The sequence below is a fragment of the Aulostomus chinensis genome, chromosome 24 (genome assembly GCF_037954235.1).
Source record: "Aulostomus chinensis isolate RoL2024-O1b breed Wild chromosome 24, RoL_Achi_v1.0, whole genome shotgun sequence".
NCBI classification, from domain to species: domain Eukaryota; kingdom Metazoa; phylum Chordata; class Actinopteri; order Syngnathiformes; family Aulostomidae; genus Aulostomus; species Aulostomus chinensis.
The window spans coordinates 1941107-1956473 of record NC_141343.1 but is presented as its reverse complement, the minus strand read 5'-3'; the positions used below and the strand labels follow the sequence as shown (position 1 = coordinate 1956473).

Sequence of the window (15367 nt, the reverse complement as noted above, 5' to 3'; positions counted from 1 at the left end):
TTACCATTACCAACACGTCGTTACTACGCGGTACTGAAGCGACTCATTGAGTGCATGTTGTGTTGTCCCAGAGTGAAAACAAAGAGACTGTCAGTGTCCAATGTAAGCAACTCCAATTTAATGAAGCGCCTCTCGACAGCACACGCTTCTACTACACTAGTTGCCAGAAACACTGTCGACATCGTTAATGGTGATGGCAAGCAGGTGCTGTTAAAGTGACCTCCGCTAACAAAGAAGGACATGGAGCCACGCCATCCAAGCAGCCAAAGCTGGATTTTTCTGCCCTGCTCCACAAAAACTTGACAAGAAACAAACACAAGACAGAACTTAAGGAACTGATTGTCCGTTATGTTGATGAAAACAAGCTGCCGCTGTCAACAGTTGATTCACACTCCTTTAGAGCCTTCATAGGCAAAATACCAAGGAGAAGGGGAGCATCTCTGCCCTGCAGAAAGTATTTTCTAAAAAAATGAAAACAAATTCTTTCAAATTTTTAAACTTGTCAGAAAAAAAGAGTAACACAATTGTTACTTTCCCTGGTAACTAGTTACTTTCATAGTGGACTAACTCAGTTTCTAACTCAGTTACTTTTTGGGAGAAGTAACTCGGAACTATAACTAATTACTTTTTCAAAGTAATGTGCCCAACACTGTACACAAGCATGAATATCCTATTTTCAAACATAAATGTCCATGTCAACAGTTTTCCAGGGTTGACACTCACTCAGGGGCTCCGTGAAAAGAGCCTGTGCTACCACATGCGATGCTCTCTGTTGGCTCTCCCCCAGTGTAGGGATAGTTGAAGCTTTTGATGACCAGGGGCCTCATGTATCAATACTTGCGTGGATCTCATACTAAAAACTTGCGGTCGCAAGAATAGAGAGAGTTGCCTACGAAAAAAAAAAATCCGGATGGATCAACATGTGCGAACGCCAGAATCCACTTACGTTTCCTTGATACATCCCAATCAGCGTGGAATTGAGCACAGATGTTGGAGCGACCGGTCCCGCCCCGTTACGCCCACCTTTAAATTCGCAAATTCATTTAAATAGGGTCTCGCTCACAAAATAATGTCAAAGAAAAAGAGGTTCACGGCGTGCGATGTGGAGGTGCTGGTCGGGGAGGTGGAGGAGAGACGGCAGATTCTGTTTGCCAGCCTGTCCAGTGGTGTCAGTACAAGCAAAAAACATTGTGAGTGGGATAAGAAGTGAGAGGGTGAACGAGGTGGGCTCAGAGAAAGAGAGATGAAAACAAAGTGGTCAGACCTGTTATTGGCTAAAGTTCCCTTGTCATCAGCAGTGTTGTTGATCATCATGTTCATACATCTGAACCTCTTCTACTGATGGAAAGAACGAGTCGCTGTGTTGGCTCCTCCTTTACTGAACATCACAGTGATAAAAGCACAGTGTTCCTCACTAAACCATCACTACGTCATCAGCTTGCACCACTGCTCGCGCTCTGAAAGATTTCCTCTCTGTTTCTAATGCATGTCTGCATTACACCTTCCTAAACAATGCAAGCTAACGTAGGACTAAATTCAACACTGCGCAATCACTAAATGCAATAACAAAAATAATCAATTGGCTTAAATCGAACTTTAAATAACAACATGGAAAATGGCACTAACAGGACCTCAAGGTGGAGGTCAAGCGGCGTACAGCTGCCCCCGGAGGAGTGCCAGCCAGACAGGTGGGGGTCAGGGAGAGGGGCACCTGACGGATTTTGAGCAGCAGGAGGTGGCAGTCACGAGCAGCACCTCTGTAGGGGATTGTCGCCGCCACCCACGCTGACGCCGAGAGTCTGGAGGGTCAGTGGAAACTCCATTTCTTAAGCAGCATTTCCACCTGCTTTGCCACAGATGTAAAGGCTACAAATACACAGAATCAGACATTAAATTAACCAATATGTTTAATAGAAATTGATCCGTCAGCCATGCCGCCGACGTGCAGCACCCCGCCGGCTCCCGCGCCAGACCGTCCACCAGCTCAGTCATCCGCCAGGACCAGCGGCATTCGGGCTAGCCTGTCCTCACACAGGCGGTCCTGCAGTCGCAGGAAGACGTAACGGGGATGAATGAGCCTGAACCGCCTGATAAATGTTCTGGAACTTTGGTGGATAAAATTCATAAATGAATCTGGCTTCGTGAATCGTGTAATCGCTACTTACCTGTTCGCATTGTGGGAGTGAAATTCATGCGTGCGAGGACGGCGTCCATCCCTCCAGCCTCTGCGCATCGATGATCCACAGATTGATGGAGTAGGAACCCTTACGATGAACGTAAGCGTGTTCCTCGTGGGATGGCGCTTTTATGGCAACATGAGTGCAGTCAGTGGCTCCGATTACAAAGAGAATCCGGCTATTGCTGCAAATCAATATTGGCCTGTTCAATGATCAGATCCACCACCCAGGGCATGGCCCGGTTGAGGGTCGACCGACTCACCCCGGAACGGTCCGCCATCTCCCGCTGGAAGGCTTTTTTGTGCCCGATGTATGTGTGGTTGTCAAATAATGTCAGTTACCAAATACCGCCACAGGGTGTCGCCAACGGACCAAAGTGCAGTTAACGCAAGAATCGGCTTTCCGCCGACTTCTACGGCACCTCCGGAGTTGGCGTGAAACAGCACAAGAATCGACGAACTTTTTGCGTTGATGCATCTGAACGTGAGCGTCGATCCTGGCGTACGCAAGTTTTTCTTGCGTAAACCATTTTGATACATGAGGCCCCTGGAGTGGCCTTGCCAGTCTCCAGATCTCAACCCCACAGAAAATCTTTGGAGGGAGTTGAAAGTCTGTGTTGCCCAGCGACAGCCCCAAAACATCTCTGCTCCAGAGGAGATCTGCATGGAGGAATGGGCCAAAATACCAGCCTTGCGAAAAACGTTTGACCTTTGTCATTGCCAACAAAGGGTATACAACAAAGTATTGAGATGAACTTATGTTATTGACCGAATTTTTCCACCATAATATGCGATTCTTTAAAAATCAGACAGATTTTCTGGATTCTTCCCCCATTCTGTCCCTCATAGTCAAAGTGTACCTATGATGAAAATTACATGCCTCTCTCATATTTTTAAGTGGGAGAACTTGCACAATTGGTAGCTGACGAAATACTTTTTTGCCCCACTGTATAATGCTTTTCTTTAACCTCTCTTATGATAAAGTGCTTTGGTTTTTGCATTGTGATGAATTATGAGCTTCAGTTTTCATAAATTAATGTAATTAACAACTTTAAACCCGTTTGTGTACAAATACGAACAAGGTGAACAGGATATTTGTGGTCTAAGTTGGCCATCTCACCCCCTCATTCCCCGTCACAGCACGTCCCAGATATAACAACTTTGGTATTGTCTTGAGATGTTTTAAAGTCAGTACATTTTATACATTTAACAATATCAGAGGCAAAATTATGCTCATTTATGCAGATAATTCAGTCGTCATCTCATGGTTTGAAACCTGATCGTAGTCACAACACACGGATGTAGAGTCATTTTTTTGAGTCACACCCTCTTGGAACCATTCTGTCAAATTTAAGCTTCAGGCTCGTGCTCTCATGGATTAAAGACCAACGATGCAGGAGGAAATGGTCATGTGATCAATGACAGTCTCTCCTGATTGGCCAGTCAAACACAGTTATGTGATATTAAGGAATACAGATTGTCCAAAGAAGACGGAGGTTCCATCAAAATGACACCTTCCATGTTTGCTGTGTGTCTGACATGTCTGCTGTTGGGGAGAACAGGTGAGCTGCATGTGTTGTGATTGTGTTGTTTCCTTTTGTTTTTGCAGCTTCATGTGTTTTGTGGTACATTTTGTCTGCTATGCTGTCAAGTTAACTATGTGTTGTCTGGTCTGTGTTTTCTCTTCAGCTCAGATTGAGGCTCAGGATCCATCAGCGACTTTACAGCTGTTATCTGTTAACGTGGGTGAAGAGTTTACCTTGGAGTGTTTCTATGAGCATAAAACCACTGTGGAGATGTTCTTTTGGTATAAACAAACTTTGGGAAGGAAACCGAAGCTTTTTTCTCTCTTCCACAAACATGGTAAAGTCTCTTTCCATGGTGAATTCAAGGATGATGGCCGTTTTAGACTGGAAGTTAAATCTGGTAGAAATTATTTAAAGATCTCAGATGCACAATATTCAGACTCAGCTACTTATTACTGCATAAACAGATATATAAATGTATTTACATTTTTGGAAGGAACTCTTGTTACTGTGAAAGATTCCAGCTTGAACATCCAAGCTTCTGTCCATCAATCAGCATCAGAGCTCATCCAGCCAGGAGGCTCTCTGACTCTCAGCTGTACAGTACAGAGTGGGACCTGTGACAGAGGACACAGTGTTTACTGGTTCAAGAACTCAGGAGAAGCTCATCCAGGAATCCTTTACAGCCATGGAGCCAGGAATGATCAGTGTGAGAGGAAACCCCACACACAAACACACACCTGTGTCTACAACTTACCAATGAAGAGTCTGGATTCCTCTCATCGTGGGACCTACTACTGTGCTGTGGCATAGATGTTGGCACATACTACTGTGGTGTGGTAAAGTGGGATGAGATTCAGTTTGGATGAGGAACCGTTTTGGTACTGGAAGGTATTTGTGGCACCTCAACATCATTTCAGTTGAATGAGAACATGAAATTATTGATCACCACTCATTAGCTTTCTTTTCCAAGGTTCAAAGACAAGCAATGACTTGACATTCAGCAGCCAGAGTCTCAGTCGGTGCAGCCAGGTGACGCTGTGGCTCTCAGCTGTTCTGTTCTCACTGAACACTGTGCAGCAGAACGCAGTGGTGTTGTGTAGTTGTAAAACACAAGAAATGATTGACTGGTCTGGGAATAAAGCTGCCACCTACCAGACGAATGAGTCCACCTCTGGAGAACTTACCTGTGTGTACACCCTTTTCATGAGGAACATTCGCTCCAATGATGCTGGAAAACTACTACTGTGTTGTGGCCTCATGTGGAGACATGTTTTTTGGAAACGGAACCAGTATTAGCATTTACAGTGAGGTAGTTACTCAAAGCACAGTGGCAGTTACTTTACCCAAAAAGCTTTATTTGCCCGTCTCCTTGAGCTACCACCTTATCGCGGTGGAGGAGCTGTGTGTCCCAATAATTTTTGGAGCTACGTTTTTGGGCTTTTATGCCCCTGATAAGGTCACCCAAGACAAAGGGGTCCTAGGGAAGGGATCAGACAAAGAGTAGCTCAGAAGACCCCAATTAATGATCAATAAAGTTCAACTTAGTTTTCTTGGATGCTGGTCATCGGAGACCCCCTCTGGAGCCAGGCCTGGGGGCAGGGCTTGGTGGCGACCGCCTCGTAACCAGACCTGCATCCATAGGGCTCAGCAGGGCACAACCCAAAGAGGAAACATGGGTCCCTCCTCCAATGGGCTCACCACCAGTGGGAGGGGCCAAAGGGGTTGGGTGCTGTGTGGGATGGGTGGCAGTCGAGAGCAGAGACCTTGACGGTCTGATCCTCGGCTGCAGAAGCTAGCTCTAGACATGTGGAATGTCACCTCTCTAGTGGGGAAGGAGCCTGAGCTGGTGCATGAGGTTGAGAAATTATATGGTCGGACTCACCTCAACCCACAGCAAGGGCTCTGAAACCAGTCCTCTTGATAGGGGTTGGTTTCTCTTCCACTTTGGCATTGCCATCAGTGAGAGGCAATGGGCAGGGGTGGCATACTTGTTGCTCCTCGGCTCAGTGCCTGCACATTGGGGTTTCATGTGGTGAACGAGAAGATGGTCCCCACCTTTTAGTGGGGGGATGGGTCCTGACTGTTGTTTGCGCTTATGTGCCAAACCGCAGTGCAGAGTACCTTCCCTGGAGGAAGTACTGCAGAGTGCCTTGTTCTGCAGGGGGACTAAAACGCTAATGTTGGAGATGACAGTGAGACCTGGAGTGGCGTGATCGGGATGATTGGCCCCCCTGATCTTAACCCAAGCAGTGCTTTGTTATTGCATTTATGTGCTTGTCACAGATTGTCCATAATGAGCACCATGTTCAGGCATAAGGGTGTCCACATGTGCACTTAGCACCAGGACACCCTGGGCCAAAGTTTAGTGATCGACTTTGTGGTCGTGTTATGGGACTTGTGGTCATATGTCTTGGACACTTTGGTGAAGAGAGGGGCGGGCTGTCAAGCAATGACCACCTGGTGGGGACCTGGCAGGCCCAAACACATTGTGATGGCCTGCTGGGAATGTGTGACAGAGTCTCCCATCACAGGAGTTTCAACTCTTACCTCCGGGAGAGTTTCTACTATTTTCCAAGGGAAGCAGCAGACACTAAGTCCAAGTGGGCCAAAGTCAAGGTGGCCGATCAAAGCTGTGGCAGTAAGGTGGTCGGTGCCTGTTGTGGTGGTAATCCCAGAACCCGTTGGTGGACACTGGCAGTCAAGCTGGAGAAGGAGTCCTATCAGGCCTTTTTGGCCCATGGAACTTGGGAAGGTAAGGCAAGGCAATTTTATTTGTGTAATGAGAGCTGTCCAGGCTCTCTGCAGCTACAGAAATCTCTTGCTCCTCAGTGTCATGAGCACTCACTGTCTTGCCTGTAACGGGCTCATCGTGAATGGCACCGGGTTCAGCTGCCGCCTCGCAGAGATGCCAGCCGTATTTACGCCAGCAGTGTCACTGGACATGCTGGCGCGAGCGGAGCTGATTGCCACATCAACGGAAGAACCCGCATCCTGCTGCTTCTGTGGGTACGCAAAGCGTTTGTCCCACATCTCCACACTCAAAACATTTTAACTGTCCGGAGCTGGCATACACCATGTAAGAGATTCTTTATCAGCAGACCTTTAGCAGATATGACATAAAAATGCGTTTAATTCGATTAATTTTTTTAATCAACTGACAGCACTAGTTTTTAGGTGACAAGAAGGATGTCACCACTGCAACTCCACCTCTAATGCTCTCAATTACTCACATAAAATGTTTGTGGTGAGAAAACTATATATTACTGTAGAACTGATAGTAAATACACGTTCTCCAGAATACTTGTCATTCTGCACTGCCCAAGGGGAAAACCTGTACTCAAGTTGATAGGTTCTTGATGTAGATGAGCATGGCTATCTTAGTGGGACTCTATAAGCAGGGCCCCTGTTGGGGGAGGGCCTTGTGGAGATGTTTTGTAGACATGAATCAAGAGAGGAGGGGGCCCGGACCCATAGATACTGGTTATGTACAGTACCCAGAATTTTGAGCTTGTTGAGCAGAAGTGCTTTTCCTGTTTTTTCCTTTCACAGAATGAGTCACCTCTGAGCTGACATTGACAGCTGGTGGGGGTCTGGAGCTTGGTAATGCACCAGAAAACAGATCTTTGCTTGTTGGACACTTAAAATTGTGGACAACAAGCCTTTTTTCCCCCTGTAAGTATTTCAGTAACTTTTCATCGTATTTATGTTTTTTTCTGACTGCTATATGGACAATAATCAGCCTCTGTTGTCACTTATAAATGAAAATGTTGATGGACATTAAAAATAATACAATACATGTAAATTGGTATAATTGGCCTGTGTATCATATGACATTGAGAGATTTTAAAGTATATAAACTTTTTATTTAGTGTGTTTAACAATGTTAAAGTAAAGATGACTTTCTCTTTTGTACAGCCAATAATTCAGTAGTTTTCTTAGAGTTTACAGCCTTATTCTGAAGAAACACAAAGGTGGACACATTTTCAGGACTACATACACATATGGAACCATTCTGTCCAAATCAGCGTCATGCAAATCCTCACAGAACAAGGTTGTAGGAGGTGCTGAACATGTTGTCAGTATGACTCTCTCCTGATTGGCCAATGAAACACAGGCATGTTTCTTAAAAAGAGAAAACAAATTCAGTTTCTCTCCAAAGAAGACGGAGGTTTCATCAAAATGACACCTTCCATGTTTGCTGTGTGTCTGACATGTCTGCTGTTGGGGAGAACAGGTGAGCTGCATGTGTTGTGATTGTGTTGTTTCCTTTTGTTTTTGCAGCTTCATGTGTTTTGTGGTACATTTTGTCTGCTATGCTGTCAAGTTAACTATGTGTTGTCTGGTCTGTGTTTTCTCTTCAGCTCAGATTGAGGCTCAGGATCCATCAGCGACTTTACAGCTGTTATCTGTTAACGTGGGTGAAGAGTTTACCTTGGAGTGTTTCTATGAGCAGGAGACAGTTGCAGTAAAGTTTTACTGGTTCAAACAAACTCTGGGAGAGAAACCAAAGATTGTGTCTCGCTTAGATAAATTTGACAGCAAAGGTTTTTTTCTTGGTGACTTCAAGGACAATCAACGCTTTGGACTGGAAGTTAAATCTGGTACAATTAACTTGAAAATTTCAGATGCACAATATTCAGACTCAGCTACTTACTACTGCATGGCCATTAATATTAATGAGTTTGAATTCCTGGACAGCACTGTTGTTACTGTGAAAGATTCCAGCTTGAACATCCAAGCTTCTGTCCATCAATCAGCATCAGAGCTCATCCAGCCAGGAGGCTCTCTGACTCTCAACTGTACAGTACAAAGTGGGACCTGTGACAGAGGACACAGTGTTTACTGGTTCAAGAACTCAGGAGAAGCTCATCCAGGAATCCTTTACAGCCATGGAGCCAGGAATGATCAGTGTGAGAGGAAACCCCACACACAAACACACACCTGTGTCTACAACTTACCAATGAAGAGTCTGGATTCCTCTCATCGTGGGACCTACTACTGTGCTGTGGCAGCATGTGGAGCCATACTGTTTGGAAACGGGACCACGTTGGACTTTGGATGTGAGTCAGAGATGTTGCCTCAGTTGTTCATTAGTGGTGGATAATTAATGATCACATGAAGAAATCAGATTCAGTAATATTTGGATCTTCAGGTGGAGGAAACTCTCCAGTCTTGGTGTATTTCTTGAGTGGAGCTTTGACATTCACCACCATCCTGGTATTTGTCCTGACATATACGACGTTGAAGACACACAGCTGCCAACACTCTGGTAGGCTCAACTGTCAATGATACATTTGATGACAAATGTTCAGTGTACGGGATATAGTAGGGAAGCTATGTGGAAATTAACACAGATTAGATTGCTCATCCCTGTCCTGCAGTTTTATGACAATACAGAGGCACTGGATCAGAACGTTTCGTCCAAATGATCAAACAGATGAAGGAAAAACATTGTTTTTATTTTAATTGTGTTTGATTCTTCTTTTTGACAACTAGAGTCAACAAAAAGATCTTCAGTGTCCTCGGCTCCAAAGGCAGAGGTTGGTTTATATGTTCAAAATGATGATTGATGTTTCTGTTTCTTTACCCTCTGAACATTAACTGTGTTGGTTACAGTTGGTGAGTCAAATCTTCTGATTTACAGAATTTCAGCTCTGATTACATGAATTCTTCCCTGCTGATGTTCCATCCACAAATGATCAGACGTCGGACGCCTGCAGCAGAGAGAGAGGAGGAGACTGTTGTCCTCTATACTGCCACCTGAAGCAGCTGAAACTACAGTTCTGATTTCATTGATTCAGTCTAGCAGGACCTGTTTTTTTTAGTTGTTATTGAAATTGTGGAACTGATTGAAGCCTGTAAGATGGACCTGAGTTCTTCCCCCTAACTTTATTGTACACGTGCTCATCTACAGAGACCTGCAAGGATACAAGTTGTTCATAAATGTGTGGACTTTTCTGCTGGTTGGACCAAAGCTATGATGTTCAGCAAAGCAGCAGCTTATGGTCACAGCTTTCTGGGGGATGCTCCTGCTGGTCAGAGCAGGTACTGCAGGGCTCCCTCATGTGTTACTGCTGTATATTAATGGAACGTCTTCATTTTCTTGCCTGTGTTTTAGTCTCTGTCAGAGACAAAGTAGTTTTACTTTATTGTTGATTTGACTTGGATCTCAATTTGAAGGGATGTTTGGTGGAGGGGGAGGAGCCAGAAAGGACACTGATGCTGCCAACAAGGTCTTAGAGTTGAGACGTTCACAAACCATTTTTTCAAAAAGACTGACTCCTTTGGATGAACCAACTGAGTTTTTTTTAAATAATTCAGCAAACAAGTAACTGTGATTGAATGCTATTTGTTGCCTGAATGAATGTAAATCAGAAGTGTTTGAAATAAAACTATTCTTTTCACTCTTTCATATTTCACACATCTAAAACTCTGTCTTCTACATATTTTTTAACAAGGAATGAACTCACTCTTTATTCCCCATCCATCAGTTTAAATGTACTTTTACTGTAGATTACAAGGAGTAATGTATTCAAAGACATGAGAAGTGTTAGTGAGAGGTGTGTCTAGAGGTGTTGTGGTCAACTCATATCAAAAGTGTGTCTCTACCTTCTGTTCAAGCATCATTTCAGGTCATAATCTCACCATCTCTTCACTTTAACAAAAACTGAAATTTTCTCAAACTTTACAAACTGACATACAGAGGAGTCTTAAGGGGTGGGTGTTCCCTTCATTTACTTCCAGGTGTCATTGCTCTCTTTCTGTCACTCAACTGACTCAAAAGTAGAAAGTAAAACTACTGAGTTTCTTCTCTGGTCAACAGTGATTAGAACTGGTAGAAGAGACCGATGGTGTGTCCCAAATCACATACTTCCATACTGCATCCTTAAAATTTTCAACCTTTGTATTCAATCTCGCAGTGCGCAAGTTTTGAGGGTGCACTGCTTTCCCAAATCGCAGCGCGCTTCTTCTGCTACACCAATTTGTAACCGGCTTGGTCCACATCAGCATAAGCTGATTACCGCCACTTTTTGCTTGCGCTTATTTGCCAATTTTTGAGGCATTAAAACAGCTAAATGAACGGACATCACGCATTGTCTACAATTCTACAATTTCATTTAGCAGACGCTTTTGTCCAAAGCAATGTACAACACAAGCAAGAATTCAGACTTGAGGAAGAACCCATAGTAGCGCTGAAGTGCTTCAGTTGTGATTTGGTCACAGGTACTGCCATCTAGTGGCAGAAGAAGTGTCGCCCCCCCCCCTCTTTTTTTTTTTTTTTTTTGACAAACATACAACATCACACAACCCAGTTAGTGCTACATAGTCACTAAGTGCTGGGTCTTGGACCCTCTGACTTATTCTACCCCACAGGACAAAGAGGAGAAGAGTCAGGTTCAGTGCCTCGGTGCTCTCTGAACAATTGAGTCTTCAATTGTCTCTTAAAAGTAGAAAGGGACTCAGCAGAACGCACAGAGTTCGGTAGTTCGTTTCGATTTCTTCGAAATCAAAGTTTCGAAAAAAAGTTTCGAAAGTTTCGTTTCGATTTCTTATTTCGAATTCCAACACATCTAAATAGCCACTCACACAGTAGTAAGTAGCTGAGTCTGAATATTGTGCATCTGAGATCTTCAAGTTATTTTTACCAGATTTACCTTCCAGTTCAAAGCGTCGATCGTCCTTGAATTCACCTTGAAAAGAGCCGTTACCGCCATATTTATATAATTGTGACACAATCTTTGGTTTCTCTCCCAGAGTTTGTTTATACCAGTAAAACATTAATCCGACTGTTTTATGCTCATAGAAACACTCCAAGGTAAACTCTTCACCCACGTTAACAGATAACAGCTGTAAAGTCGCTGATGGATCCTGAGCCTCAATCTGAGCTGAAGAGAAAACACAGACCAAGACAACACATAGTTAACTTGACAGCATAGCAGACAAAATGTACCACAAAACACATGAAGCTGCAAAAACAAAAGGATACAACACAATCAAAACACATGCAGCTCACCTGTTCTTCCCAACAGCAGACATGTCAGACACACAGCAAACATGGAAGGTGTCATTTTGATGGAACCTCCGTCTTCTTTGGAGAGAATCTGAATTCATTCTCTTCTTTTCAGAAGCATGCCTGTGTCTGATCGGCCAATCAGAAAAGACTTACACAGAACACATGACCAGTTCCTCCCACAGTTTAATGTGTGGTCTACAAACATACACTCTGATATGGTTTTCTCTACTGCCCCACTGCAGCTAAGCTAACTAGCTGTGCTTACTAACCATTCCATATTACCAGGGACTTCCCGTGTATGGTTCAAATGATTTTATTTCATGTGTTGCGTTTTCAAAATTAAATGTACATCACTTTATATCTGGGGTTTGTCTGTGTGTGGGACACAGAAAAATTTGTCTGGAAGATGTTGGGCAAGTACGTGTGTGTGTGACAGAGAGAGAGAGAGAGAGAGAGAGAGAGAGAGAGAGAGAGTATGTTGTTGTTGGGTAATTTTGTCTCATATGAAATAGAAATTGCAGGGCGGTGTGGCTTTGATTTATAGTGGCCATCTAACAACCGAAGGGCCGATGGCTCAATCCTCTTGTCCCCCGTTGACGATGTCAAGTATCCTTGAGCCAGATACTGAGCCTCTAAATGCTCAAGATGGCCCTGTGATGGACTGGAAACACGTCCAGGGTGAAACCAGCCTCTCTCCCAATGTCAGTTGAAATAGGCTCCACGACCCTTGACGGATAAGTGGAATAGAAAATAGAGGATGGATGGGTGAACTGGAAATGTACTTCATTTTATTACAAAATCAATCAAAATCTGTAGCCTATCAATCAGTTATTTACAGTTTTTTGCAGTTGTCTCACTAGAATGCATGTGAATGGTGATCCAAATGATCTTAAAATGAAAAGTTTCGTCATTGTGGTGACCCACATTGACAGACTGTGACACTCAACAAAGAGGTACTGTGCCTATAGGAGCGGAGGGTTAGTTTGCAAGCGCTCTGCCTGTCAAACATGCTACCCATATCCATATCAATGCCTACTTGCCAAGTTCCTGGTTCTCACTACACCCACCTTCTCTTCTGCAGTGGCTAAGCACGGCGTGGAGCACCATATGATCACTGTGGGCTCCCCAGTCTACGCCACGGTCTCAGCCAAACTTGCAAATGACCATGGAACGCCTCGGCATTGTGCAGCGCTCCAACGGCCTGTGGGCTTCCCCCCTGCACATGGTTACGAAGGCCGACAGTGGTGGCACCTGTATTGCGATTTCCGTCACCTGAGCAATGCCACTACCCCCGACCATTACCCCGTCCTGCACATGCAGGACTTCTCTGCTGACCTGGTGGGTGCCGTCATCTACTCCAAGGTGGACCTGGTGCAAGGCTACCACCAGGTGCCAGTCCACCCACAGGATGTACCGAAGACAGCTGTCATCACGCCCTTTGGACTTTTTGAATTCTTACATATGCCATTTGGCCTCAAATGGGTGGCGCAGACGTTTCAGCGCCAAATGGACTCTGTGCTTAGAGACATGCCGTTTTGGTTTGTTTATTTAGACGACATTCTTTTGGCCAGCACGTCCACTGAAGAGCACACGGCCTTATCATCAACCCAGCTAAGTGCCAGTTAGGGCAGTCATCCATCACCTTCCTTGGACACCACGTCGCTCCACAGGGTGCTGTCCCCCTTCCAGCCAGAGTGGATTTCACCCACCCCCGCACTGTACAGTCTGCAGGAGTTTCTGGGCATGGTGAACTTTTACAATCAATTCCTGCCCCATGCTGCTCACCTCTCGTGTCCATCGTACGAGGCCCTGCGGGGTAAAAAGCCGAAGGATGAGTTGGACTGGTCTTCAGGGATTGACAAGGATTTTGATGCTGCCAAGACTGCGCTAGTCAATGCTACTCTGCTGGCGCACCCCTCTGCCACTGCCACCGTCGCCCTCACGACAGACGCCTCTGACTATGCTGTGGGGCCTCTGGCCTTCTTCAGCAAACAGCTCCGTGAAAGCGAGCGCAAATACAGCACCTTTGACAGGGACCGATTGGGTCTTTTCATTGCCACCAGACACTTCAGGCTCCTACTGGAAGGCCGGTGGTTCACAGCTTTCATGGACCACAAACCGCTGACATTTTCCATGGTCAAGACCTCAGAGCTGTGGTCTGGCCATCAGCAGCATCAGCCCTTAGCGATCTCCGAGTTTACCAAGGACATCCAGCACATGTTGGGCAAGGAAAACTTTGCCTCTCGTGGTCGATCATGGGGTCTGTCAGCTTGGGCCGAAACTATGCCGCTATAGCAGCAGACCAGGCTGCAGATTCTGACATTCAAGCCATCTGGTAGGCCCCTACTGCACTGTGGCTTGAGGACGTGGTGTTCAACACAGCCAATGCCACCCTCTCTGCAACGTCTCCACCGGTCAAACGTGCCCTGGAGCCTGCTGTCTGGCTGCCCCGGGCTGTCAACACCCTCTACAGCATTTCCCACCCAGGTGTGAAGGCCTCAACTAAACTGGTCAGCGTCAAGTTTCTTTTGCCTGGCCCCCAGAAGGACATTACGTCCTGGGCTTGGTTGTGTGTGCCGTACCAGTGTGCCAAGGTGCAGCGCCATACCAAGGCCCCTTTGGCACCATTTGTAGTAATAGAGAGAGGCATTTCGACCACGTGAATGTGGACCTGGTGGGCCCCCTGCCCCCCTCCCACAGATATATTTACCTTCTCACCATGGTGGACAGGACCACCATGTGGCCGGAAGCTGTCCCACTGTCCTTCACTATGGCTGCGGAGGTCGTACGGGCATTCATCGGGTGCCAGGTAGTCTCGCTGTTTCTTCACTCCCCAGCGTGTTCCTTTCAAATAGGAGTGATCTCTGACCTCCCTAGATGTTTGCAATGTAGTAGATGACCTTGCTAGCTAATTGTGTGAAAAGATACTGAATACTGATACCAAAAACAAGAAATGAGTGAGAAGATTCAGTCAGAGCACTGAGAGCATTCCTCACACAGTCTGGTTTACACTAACATCATTATCAAAATAAATTTAACATTGACTTATTATTGCCCTCCCACTTTTAACTCATGATCTTCTACTGGCACCGGACGAGGGACTTGTCTCTGGTGTATGACGTTAGGTGATATTTACTGAGTCAGTCTCAGTTTGTACTTGTCAAAGATGATTCCTCTGAGGCCACAACAGTCAGTTACGCTGTTCCACAAGGGTCTGTGCTTGGACCAATGATCTTCATCCAATATTTGCTACATTAGATTACATTATAAGGAAATATTTGATTAATTGTCATTGTTATGCAGATGATATGCATTTGTACTTATCAATGCACTTCTCTGTTTACACTTGAGGTCTTTCAAAAGAAAATAAAAAAAACATGGACAGCAATTTTTTAGTATGACTGAATTGTGCTGGGCCCTAAACACCTTGGAAACACCTTCTCTAATGAGATGGGTACCCTGGATGGAGTCGAACCTGGGAGTTATCTTTAAACAGGGTCTGTCCTTTAACTCCTACATGAAGCAGTGTCTCAAAGTAGACTGGAAGCCAGAGTCTTCAGTCCTGTGGAACTGGCTCCCAGTTTTGGTCCTGATGCAACCAGACTAAAAACAGACTTAAAGCCTTACTTTTTGATAGAGCTTATAGTT

The 15367-nt window shown here is 45.2% G+C and overlaps 2 protein-coding genes across 2 annotated transcripts; both read left to right on the top strand.

The window, feature by feature from the left end:
• Positions 1-3683: 3683 nt before the first annotated feature.
• Positions 3684-5209, top strand: LOC147238343 (uncharacterized). Its single transcript, XM_086198229.1, has 3 exons — positions 3684-3738; positions 3866-4493; positions 4945-5209. Exons 1-3 carry the CDS (start codon positions 3684-3686, stop codon positions 5207-5209), a joined length of 948 nt encoding a protein of 315 aa, XP_086054355.1.
• A 2666-nt stretch (positions 5210-7875) lies between these two features.
• On the top strand, positions 7876-10077 carry LOC147238342 (uncharacterized). Its single transcript, XM_086197440.1, has 5 exons — positions 7876-7939; positions 8067-8765; positions 8858-8974; positions 9202-9245; positions 9350-10077. The coding sequence occupies exons 1-5, from the start codon at positions 7885-7887 to the stop codon at positions 9467-9469; spliced, it is 1035 nt and encodes a 344-aa protein (XP_086053566.1). The 5' UTR covers positions 7876-7884; the 3' UTR covers positions 9470-10077.
• The last annotated feature ends 5290 nt before the right edge of the window (positions 10078-15367 follow it).

Excerpts from the sequence above, each read along its gene's own strand:
- LOC147238343 (XM_086198229.1), top strand. The coding sequence starts at position 3,684 with ATGACACCTTCCATGTTTGCTGTGTGTCTGACATGTCTGCTGTTGGGG. Across the intron at positions 3,739-3,865 it reads TCTGCTGTTGGGGAGAACAG|CTCAGATTGAGGCTCAGGAT; the intron begins GTGAGCTGCATG and ends TTTTCTCTTCAG. Across the intron at positions 4,494-4,944 it reads GATTCCTCTCATCGTGGGAC|CTACTGTGTTGTGGCCTCAT; the intron begins CTACTACTGTGC and ends GCTGGAAAACTA.
- LOC147238342 (XM_086197440.1), top strand. The coding sequence starts at position 7,885 with ATGACACCTTCCATGTTTGCTGTGTGTCTGACATGTCTGCTGTTGGGG. Across the intron at positions 8,766-8,857 it reads GACCACGTTGGACTTTGGAT|GTGGAGGAAACTCTCCAGTC; the intron begins GTGAGTCAGAGA and ends TTGGATCTTCAG. Across the intron at positions 9,246-9,349 it reads CCTCGGCTCCAAAGGCAGAG|AATTTCAGCTCTGATTACAT; the intron begins GTTGGTTTATAT and ends TCTGATTTACAG.